The 11,932-nt window shown below is 33.3% G+C and overlaps 1 protein-coding gene across 1 annotated transcript in view; it reads right to left on the reverse strand.

The window, feature by feature from the left end:
* Positions 1-4,453, reverse strand: part of LOC132703248 (cilia- and flagella-associated protein 206-like) — a 34,301-nt gene extending 29,848 nt beyond the window's left edge. Inside the window, exon 1 of the mRNA XM_060672394.1 lies at positions 4,281-4,453. Within this exon, the coding sequence (XP_060528377.1) occupies positions 4,281-4,385 (105 nt within the window). The 5' untranslated portion in view covers positions 4,386-4,453. The remainder of the gene's footprint in view (positions 1-4,280) is intronic.
* Between the last annotated feature and the right edge of the window lie 7,479 nt (positions 4,454-11,932).

Here is an 11,932-nt window from a genome sequence, read left to right on the forward strand (position 1 = left end):
TTAAATCTGAGACATTTGGTTATGTCGCATTTCTCGGTTTTATAGAATTAAGAATAAAATACGCAATAAATTTTTCAAAGAAACTTCCACGGGCTACTGTAATACTTTTTACAAAACTTCTGGATACCTCCTGCGTCGGTTTTTACTGAGTCAAAATTGCTGACGTTTCGCCAATTATCCTATTGGCTTCTTCAGAGCTTGACTGAAACTGGCTCGTATTTTACTCTGCACCTGCTTATATATTGTTTGAGGGAACGGAGCTAAATGAGGGGCATAAAAACCGTCTCGGATGACTGATTCCCAAATTGGAGACAGCTAGAGATCTGAGTCGCGGTTAAGATTGTTAGTTTGGTTATAGATTTCTATAGACTCTCGGACTTTTCGTTGGTAGAAGAACTGATTACATGCAAGAATTTTACTTTTATCGAATAAAATTTTATATCCGGATTTATGAGCGTGTTCGGCAACAGTTAATGAGTTTATTTGCCCTAGCCGTAAGGCTCTTTCGTGTTCTTGGAGCCTAATTGATATTTTTCGTCTCGTCTCTCCAATTTATTCTTTGCCGCATATGCATGGAATGGACCGATGATGTTGAGAGATTTTTGAGCAAGTGTTAAATCTGGTTTTGACGTTATACTTCTTTAGAACTTTTGATATGTGGCCAGTGATGTTTTGAATATAAGGAAGGACCACAGTGGCAAGTGTATTATTGCTTTCGGCCTCATTGCTATTGGAGGGCTGCGGTGAAGTGTATTTTTTGATGGAACACTTAATATCTTTAATGTGGAAATTATTAGAGAGAAGAGCAGGCATTTTAATTCTGTTTTCAGTGACTCGAGCTGAGATAGTTTTGCGGCTCTGTAAACAAGAGAGTTGATAACCGATGATTTTTGGGCCGGATGGTGATGTGACCATGCATTAAGGTATCGGCCTGTGTGCTTAGGTTTTCTGTACACACAATGACCCAATGTTAGGTCTGATTTTCTATTGATAAGAATATCTAACGTATATTAGGGTGTATTTTTGAGGCCAAATAACAAAAGTGTCATCGACGTAGCGTTTCCATAGTTTTGGTTTTAGATGAAAGGTGTCGAGAGCTTTCTTCTCAAAGGCTTCCATACATTATTCGCGATAGCTGGTGATAGTGGAGAACCAATAGCTGTTCCCGACGTTTGCTCAAAAATTTTACCGTTATAAGAAAAACATGTTCCGGATAAGCATTCTTCAATTAAGGTGAGAAGGTTTGGTTCCAGATTCTCGGATTTTAATATATCTGAAATGATGGCGAGAGTTTCAGGAATAGGAACTTTGGTAAAGAGGGATTCTACGTCGAAACTAACTAGAATATCTTGTGTACCTAATGTAATGCTTTTTAATTATTCAATGAAGTGAAAGGAATTAAGTACGAAACTGTCAGTTTTCCCTGTAACTTGGATGGGAACAAAATTGAAAAAAGTTCAAGGTGTAGAGACAGAAGAGCTTTATTGATTTGATCTGTTTCCTTACGGGTATGATGAATTCTTTCTCGAAATTTTAAATCTTCATTTATCTACTACTCAAAATCACAATCAGAAATTTGAAACACTAACGTCAACACTAGGAAAACCATCAAACTCTTCTAAACTACCAAACACTGTAATAAATGTATCATCGCACCAACTTTCGGAAACGGAAAAATAAGTTTCCTTATTAAAACCCCTTATAGGGAAAACTGACAGGTTCGTACTTAATTCCTTTCACTTCATTGAACAATTAAAAAGCATTACATTAGATTCACAAGATATTCTAGTTAGTTTCGACTCCAAAGTTCCTATTCCTGAAACTCTCGACATCATTTCAGATATATTAAAATTCGAGAATCTGGAAACAAACCTCACCTTAATTGAAAAATGCTTATCCGGAACATGTTTTTCTTATAACGGTCAAATTTTTGAACAAACGTCGGGAAGAGCTATGGGTTCTACACTATCACCAGTCATCGCGAATATATTTATGGAAGCCTTTGAGAAGAAAGCTCTTCATCTAAAACCAAAATTACGGAAACGCTACGCGATGATACTTTTGTAATTTGGCCTGACCCTACCTAGTAGATTTTCTTGGACATTTAAACTCTATACACCCTAACATACGTTTTATCTTTGAGTTGGAAACTAATAATTACCATCCATTCTTAGATATTCTCATCAATAGAAAATCAGACCCAATATTAGATCATTGTGTTTACAGAAAACCTGCGCACACAGACCAATGGTCACATCACCATCAACAAAAATCATCGCTTATCAACTCTCTTGTTTACAGAGCCGTAAAACTATCTCAGCCCGAGTCACTGAAGCCAGAATTAAAGCACCCTACTTCTGCTCTTCTCTCTAATAATTTGCACATTAAAGATATTAAGTGTTCCATCAAAAAATACACTTCACCACAGCCTCCCCATAGCAATGAGACCGAAAGCAATACTACACTTGCCACTGTGGTCCTTCCTTACATTCAAAACATCACTGACCACATATCAAAAGTTCTAAAGAAGTATAACGTCAAGACCAGATTTACCACTTGTCCAAAAATCTCTCAACATCTTCGGTCCGTCAAAGACCAAATTACATTTGAGATGCCAGGAGTTTACAGCATTCCATGCATATGCGACAAAGAATACATTGGAGAGACCGGATGAAAAATATCAACTAGGCTCAAAGAACACTAAAGAGCCTTACAACTAAGACAAATAAACTCATCAGCTGTAGCCGAACACACTCATGGAACCGGACATAAAATTTTATTCGATAAAACTAAAATTCTTGCATGTAATCAGTTCTTCTACCAACGAAAAATCCGAGAGTCTACAGAAATCTATCAACAATCTAACAATCTTAACCGCGACTCAGGTCACCAATTTGGGAATCAGGTATCCGAGACGGTGTTTATGCCCCTCATTTAGCTCCGCCCCCCTCAAACAATATATAAGCAGGTACAGAGTAAAATACAAGCCAGTTTCAGTCAAGCTCTGAAGAAGCCAACAGGATGATTGGCGAAACGTCAGCAATTTCGACTCAGGAGGAATCCAGAAGTTTTGTAAAAAGTAAAATATGCAATGGTGGTACACCATGTGTGATGGCGTACCCATCTAGAGGAATTTTGTGCATGGTAGTCGACCCGTGTAGTCCTGTGCGCAGGACATACAGATAAAAAACATTGAGATGCTCATTTCTGTCGAATTCAAATCTACTGGCAATTATTTTAAAGGTCCTATAAAATTGATTTATTTATTATCGCTTTGGATTTGGTAGCTAAAAAGGTAAATGTTCTAATTGATGTCTTTATATATCAAAAAGTAAATGAATTGTTATAATATTGATATATTATTCGAACCAAAATCTAGCAAAATACACTTCATATTCAAAAAGGGTTAAATTTATCTTCAAATAATTCAGCAATAATAGTGTCAGATTGCACAACTGAAACTAAAATTTTTGTTAGGCGAACTTTAACAAACTTTCTATACATTTTGTGTGTAGTGCAAAAAAAAACGTACCATATCTGACAAAAAAATTGTAAAATTCGGGAAAAAAAATTTGACTTTTTTATATATTTTCTGTTGAATCTGGGGTACATAGGGACGGATGTAGGTACAGATTATTTTAAAGATTAAATAAAGATAAAAAATCGAAAACTTTCGAATTTCAACTGACATTTTAATTTAATGTCGCCTTCTAGAATGTGGGCGTCCTCAAAATAATCTAAAATTTTTTATCCCTAGCTGTCCAAAAAAATATACATCACCATTGCCAATGTAGCAAAAATTAAATTTAAATGCAAAAAATAATGACACCAATTTTTTTTATAAAATAAACTGCTTTATTTTTACATGGCTCGCTAGATGTATGTGTTTTCAAATTTACCAATGAAGTGGTATCCGTTCTTAATATAGTAGGGGAAATATTTAACGATTAGATTAAGAATTGAAAATCACGAGTACCCATTTGAAAATCCACGTTTGAGTGAAGTCGTTAAATTTAATTCATACCTCAAAAATGAAAATTCAAATATTTTACATTTGAACAATATTATTAAATTCTTATACACTCAGATACCGCAACGCAAGACCCCACACATTCTGAATAGTTAGCTAGCTGGTGGCTAGAAAATGCTTCTAGAAAACAAATTAAAACAAAAATCACTAAAGCCGAGTATGAGTGGTGCTTCCATATTTTAATTCTCATAACTACCCTTCTTTCAAAATGAAAACTTATGGTTGCGTTTTGTTTAATGTAATAACTTACCAGATATGTTACAAAATTTTTATGAACTTGGATTTGTTTTGGAAAACATTCCCGAATAATTTCTTTGACAATATTTCTCACACACGCGTTATCATCATCGCCCATTTTACGTCACACGCAGAAATATGATTACTTGTTTGATCAATATGGAAGTGCTCCTCTTAAAAATTGGTGTAAATATAAAACCGATTGACAGATTTTAAGTGACAATGACTCTATCGGTTTTTCGCAATCCGATCAGATATTGCACGGTGTGCTGATTGTTATTTGTGGAAAATTTTGGAAATTAAAGTGACTGAAAGAAATCGCAATTGAAGGAAATTACACTTGATGGATCTGAATTTGGTAAAGGTTGGTAAAAACATATTTAATCAAGTATCGTGTGTTTTCTAGTCTAGTATGATTTGTGTGGTTAATAGCAAACGGGTCGATTACATTGCACTTTTAAACAGAAGCTAAAATATATAACAACAAATTTAGAAAAGTTTGTCCCAGATGGTAAGTCGGGGTTGGACCAGACTGCTCCAGTTATATTACTAAACAATATTCGCTACAAGAAACATTTCAAGCAAATTACTAGTTTAGCTCTTTTGGATTTTGGTGACGATTTCGATACGATTAGTGACCACTTCACTGTTCACAGTTGAGGTTATTGAGCAGTTACATAGCGCATTTGTGTCCCAATCGGAACGTGTCGTTAATAAGTAAGTAAATAATTTGGATCCTGACAGAAATCTAGAAAAGAAACACTTGGAACATTTTTAAAATAAAACAAATAACCTATTCTCAATTTTCTCTGATTTCACAAAATTATAGAGATTTAAATATACTCCTCAAAAATAATTATTTGTGTGGACGAAACAAATTTTGAAAATTACTTCTTAGTTTTTTTTATGCTTCTTTATATTTAAAAGTAAGGGACACTTTGACATCGAAATTTTGTAATTTGTATTATTTTCGCAGTTCTGACAAACGTCCTCTAGCGGCAGGTAAATATTTCCAACGAAAAATGTATATAAAGTCGAACTCACAAAAAATAACTCTTTTAAGTCTAAATGTAACTTTATGAGATACTAGATACCCCGCAGAAAACACCTAATTGGAAAAAAGATGAACGCTCATTCTTTCATCGTCTGATAATTGCAGATAAAAGTTTCGGCTTCCAAATATACGATCATAAAAAGTACGAAAGGACACATTGTTTAAAAAACTAAAGGAATTGAAAAATATAACGCAAAAAATTAAAAACTGAAATAAAACGAGTCAATAAACAATTTGCTTAAAAAGTTGTAGGTATTGAAAATTTAAAAAAATGAAACAAGTCAATAAACAATTGCTGTATTTCAATATGTAACCTAAATTACCCCTAAATATAAGAGTGGTTCAGAAATTAGTTGTAGAGAATGGATAAATTAATATTGTTAGTATACAGTGTGTCGCATTTAAGATAAAGACACCGATATTATGATTATCTTACTAAATACAGATTTCAATTTTTTCACAGTCGTACAAGTTGATTGATGCGCATATCTTAAGATACTAAACTGAAATTTAAATTTTATACGTGACCTACATCGAAAAGACAAACCAGGTCGATTTTTGCGATTTTGCTTTGCTTTTGCAAATAACAATAAAATTTAAAAGACAACCCCTAAAAACAAAATTCAATACACAAAATAATGAAGCCCATTTTGCTCCAAAAAATTGCTTCATTTCTATAGATAAAAAAATTGCAACACAACACAATAACGAAACAACTTTTTTCTGAATTCGGCTTTGGCATTTCCCATTCCCTTTGAGAATATTTCTGATGCAAGGCTCTTCATTGTCTGTCATACTAATGAACTTTTTCTGCGCGTGCCACGATCTGATTACATGTTTGATCAATGGTGAAGACGTCTGGTTTGAAACTGACGTGAGTGTAAGGTAAATATAAAACCAATTGTTGCACGTTATGTGAGAGTGATTTGATTAATTTTCCATAGGCCGATAATACACTGATTGATTATTGTCTGCTACGGTTTTGAGATATGGAAAATAATTCATTGAAAAAAGCTGATATAAAATTATTGATTGCCAAACTTATTAATTTTACATAACCGAGACCGCACTTTTTGCGATCTATTTTTTTGATGGGTTAATATTGGCCAAGAAAATATACATGGTTCTCTAAACTCGATGGCCTATGGGGATCGGAAAACCATTTAAAGATATGGCAATGGGAGACTATGATCTTTATTTAAAAAATATTGGCCACCTTATTTATTTTTTTTAATCGGAATGGGAAGGAAGTGTTTGGAAAAACACTCATCAACTCATCATGAAAATTGTTAACTATCTGTCAACCATTTTAAATAAAAATCTGAATGTTTAGCAACGAATGCTAATAGACTGTTGTGTCATATTACGACATTCGATTCGAGTTATCACGCAATTACAAAATTATGCCCATTTTGCAAAATATGAAAGCGTAAGATATACAAAAAGGTCACTTTGTCCTTGCTACTTTTTACGTGTTACAAGCTAGTGTTGAGATATTTTAAGTACGACGTTTCGGCTCATCGAAATCGTCATCATTTTTTTTAAATAATGGTTCTTTTAATTCTGAGAAGCTGAAGGAGCTTTGGAAAACTTACCGCTTGCAAAAGTTAGAAACCGTTGGTTTTAATAGCGCACGTAGGTGATTTTAGGAATTAATCAAATAATAAATAAAAAAACTCCGAATGGGGCAATGGCAGGGTGGATTGAGTAGCTCTACCGTTGTCATTGCCGTTTCCAAGCCCGGGTAAAGGAGGAGAGTTTGTGGGCAAGGTTAGTAACCCACTGCAAAAACTATACACGGCCCACAGAACCAATGTAATGCGTTGGAACAGGATTGATAATGTGATGACGACATCGAAGGAGAATAAGTAGCTATTAAAAAAGAATATAGAATAGCAACATGGAATACAAAAACACTAAATAATAAAGATCAGTAAGTTGAAAACGAATTAAGGGATAGAAATGTAGAGGCATGTGCACTACAAAAAATAAAAAAGAAATGCAAAATACAAATGTGTTCCATATACAAATACAGTGGAGTGGAAAGACACGTCATAGCAAAAGAGGGTGAACCACTAATGATCCATAGAAAACCGTCTCAAAATATGCAGGAATACAAATATATATATAACGGAAAGAATTATACTATTTGAACTGAAATCAAAAAACCAAAAAACTGACAATTGGAATTTATAGGCCAGAAAACAGCAAATCAGAAGAAGACAGACTAAAATTTTGTTTGAAATTACAAGAGATAATAGACACTATACCAAAGAGAGAGATAATTATGATTTTTATTATCATGGAATGGAATGGAGTAGGGACCGCAATAATGCCAGTGGTGAAACAAAAAATGAATGAAAGTGTGACAGTACACTTCTGTTCACAAAACGAATTACGAATCAATAACACCTTTTTTAGACACAAAAAACAACATAAATATACATTCCAAAACACACGAGGGGATAAATCAATGATGGACTATACCTTAACAAATAGGGAAATACCTTAGACACAAATACTAGATATAAGATATGTTCTGCTCGCGTAGGAAGTAACCACAATTTTGTTTTAGGGAAAATAAGAATGAAAATAAACAAATATGAAAAAACTAATAAAAAAGTTTATATATTTTTTTATAAAAGTTTTTATATTTATAAACGAAAACTCAGTAATAGAAGAAGAAGATATAAAAAATAGCTGGAGAAAGATTCAAAAACGAAGCAAAAGGAGCGCTTTTGGAATGTAAAACCGATACAATATCAAAAAGTTCATAATAACAAATACCAGAAGACTGGATTACAAGCATAATGATACCACTTTTTAAAAAGGGGGAGATTCAAATTATTATCGAGGAATTAACCTCCTATGCACGACTTTGAAATTGATAACAAAAAATATTACCGACAAAATAACTTCACTTGTAAAAGTCTGTGAAGAACAACAAGGTTTGACGCAGTATTTGTAATTAGACAAAATATAGAAAAATACAATAGGCCAGTTTTCTTATGCTTCATAGGCTTAGAAAAAGCATTTGATAAAGTGCAGCTACAGGGCGTGATACATATACTTTATATCAGAAATATTCCATTCGATATAATAAAACTAATCGAACATATATACAAAAGAAATAAAATAGAAGCTAGAGTAAATTCAGAGCTAACTGAGCTCACAGATGTTACTACAGGTATTAGGAAAGCCCCTTATTATTTAACAATATGTTAGACGAAATCATTAAAGAAGTAAAAACAAAAAATGGCTATAAAATGGGTAACAAAAAATACAAATGTTGTGTTACGCAGAGAATGAAGATGATTTGCAGAGGTTTAATATAAATGCAAAGAAATTTAAATCACTAGTAATCTCTAAAGAACCAATTAGATGTAAGCTGGAACTTGATAACCAAATTATAGAGCAGGTAAATGAACATAAAAATATTTAGGAATTAGATTATCCAATGATAATAACATAGAGGATAAAATAAGAGGACAAACTGCAAATTCAATACAATAGCACGACACGATATGGAAGAATAAATATTTAATAATCGAAATAAAATCTCACATATATAAATCTATAGTCCGACCAATCATGACATATACCGCTGAAGCAAGACCGGAAACATTTAAAACTCAGAAATGTCTGCAAACACGCTTGGGATAGAGAAACAAATGTGCTGTGCAAGTCTGATATCTGATACTAAGAATCTGTATATATCTCATTGGTTAATTTTTGTTGCTCTCGTATTGTGCTGTTGTTCGATATTTTTTGTAATTACTTGGAAAACACTAACAAAGTAAGGCAAATTTGTGTCAATATTCGAATTAATTATACTGCTATATTTTTCATTATAATTCTTTTATTTTTTCCTTGATTAGAGACCCTAAAACGGCTATTGCTAATACGTTCTGGTATAACACAGAAAAAAATGATTATTTCATTCAGATTATGTATGACTTCGAGTTGATTTTGCATTCGCTGGATCACGGTGTTGTTTGTGACATGGTAGGAGTATGATATCACCTTATTTCAAAGGCTTCCAAGCGCTTAGATGTAGCACGTGTAAACGCCCAGGCTTCAGTACCGTATAAGAGCGTGGAGAATACATAACATCTTAGGATACGAGTTCTTATAGTAATGTTCAGGTGCATGTTACATAGAGCTTTTCTGAGGCACTTAAAAATGGTTTTGGCTTTCTGTTGTATACAAAACTTTATTATTGGCCCTAAACTCGTGGAATTGTGCCTTATCGTTTTTCCTAACTACAGAAATTTTGTTCTTCCTCGAACAGCTCTCCCACGTATTCTCCCACCGTTTTCTCTCGTTGTCAATTTTAAGATTACCTTGTTTATCTAGGATCCAGTTATTGCTGCCTAAACTAGTCCTTCCTGCCATAGTCTTAGTTTTCTTGTGCAGGTTAAAGGTGTGATGCTTTCGATATAAAGCTTCAATTTATCTACATTCGTTCTGTAACCATTGTTCCTTTGTTTTTGTTGATATTGGCATTTATTTCCTTTCATTCTTCGCTGCTTTTTTTTTCTCTTTTCGGGTTTTACAGACATTTTTTATTTTGCCTCAGTTGTCTTCTATATCCATGTATATATATATATATATATATATATATATATATATATATATATATATATATATATATATATATATATATATACATATATATATATATATATATATATATATATATATATATATATATATATATATATATATATATATATATATATATATATATATATATATATATATATACATGGATATAGAAGACAACTGAGGCAAAATAAAACCCGAAAAGAGAAAAAAAAAGCAGCGAAGAATGAAAGGAAATAAATGCCAATATCAACAAAAACAAAGGAACAATGGTTACAGAACGAATGTAGATAAATTGAAGCTTTATATCGAAAGCATCACACCTTTAACCTGCACAAGAAAACTAAGACTATGACTATATATATATATACTGCTATATTTTTTTGGTGCGCCTTTGGTATCCGTTTTGTCGAAGACAGGTACTAATTTTTTTCAGTTCTTCATCTCTGTTCCTCTCGTTTGTGAGCCTGAAGGACCGAGCAATTAATGTATTTGCCACTGCCTGTGTCTGTGATGGGTGGTGGTGAGATTTAGCGTGCAGATATCTATTAGTGTGTGTTGGTTTTCTATAGACAGTGTGTTCCAAATGTCCATCTTCGGCCCTTGTGATGTGCACATCTAAAAAGGGCAAACTGTTATCCTCTTCAAGTTCTATTGTAAATTGAATCCTTGGGTGAATGGAATTCAGATGATCTAGGAATTTCAAAAGCTCCTGCTTGCCAAAAGGCCATACAACAAATACGTCATCAACGTATCTTGTCCATAGTTTTGGCTTCAGATTTGCCTTCTCTATTGCTTTCTTTTCGAAGTAAATCATGAACAGGTTGGCAATTTTGTCGGTAAATTTTCCCGTTGTACATAAAGTAAGCGTTTTTCAGGCAATGTCTTGACAGGTCTATTATGTACGGCGGAAGATCTTCGTTTTCTTCTATAAGCAAGAGTGCCTCTTCTACTGGAATGCTCGGGTAGAGGGATTTGACATCGAAACTTTCCATAATGTCGTCCTTGTCCATCCTGAGAGAACCTAAAATCTGAGTGAAATGTTCTGAGTTTTTAACATAGGAATCTGCCTTTTCCACTATGGGCTGAAGTGCACTGGCCAGATGTTTTTCCAGCTTGCATAATGGTGAGTTAAAGGCGCTTACGATTGGACGCAGGGGAACCCCGTCCTTATGGATCTTTGGGAGCCCGTAGAATTTTGGGCAACGACTCGATTTTTCCCTCGGAATAAGTTTCTTCTTTGTATCCTCGTTTATTGATGAATCGAGAATTTTGGACTTAGTTGTTTTTTCCAAATATGTCGTAGGATCCCTGGTAACTAGTTTGTATATTGGGTCGTTCAAAATATCCTCCAATTTTGCATTATAATCCGACGTATTCATGACGACAGTGGCATTTCCTTTGCCTGCTGGCATTATTAGAATATCTTCGTTTTTGTTTAGATTCTGATTCCTAATAGCTTTTTTGGGCGAAAAAGGTGTTCGTTATCACACAAAACTGCATTAGGCGTTTCCTTTATCATATATATATATATATATATATATATATATATATATATATATATATATATATATATATATATATATATATATATATATATGATAAAGGAAACGCCTAATCCAGTTTTGTGTGATAACGAACACCTTTTTCACCCAAAAAAGCTATTAGGAATCAGATTGACTTTATCGTCAAAAAGAAGAGATTCCAAAACTCATTCTCAAAATCCTGACATCCTGAATCTGAAGAATACCACCACAAAAAGGACTTTAAAAAGGAACTAAGCAACAATATTAACAGTATATTTATAGATCCAAATTATGAACACATGGATATAAAAGACAACTGAGGCAAAATAAAACATGTCTGTAAAACCCGAAAAGAGAAAAAAAAGCAGCGAAGAATGAAAGGAAATAAATACCAATATCAACAAAAACAAAGGAACAATGGTTACAGAACGAATGTAGATAAATTGAAGCTTTATATCGAAAGCATCACACCTTTAACCT

Source organism: Cylas formicarius, unplaced genomic scaffold (genome assembly GCF_029955315.1).
Source record: "Cylas formicarius isolate icCylForm1 unplaced genomic scaffold, icCylForm1.1 PGA_scaffold_6__28_contigs__length_40554024, whole genome shotgun sequence".
NCBI classification, from domain to species: domain Eukaryota; kingdom Metazoa; phylum Arthropoda; class Insecta; order Coleoptera; family Brentidae; genus Cylas; species Cylas formicarius.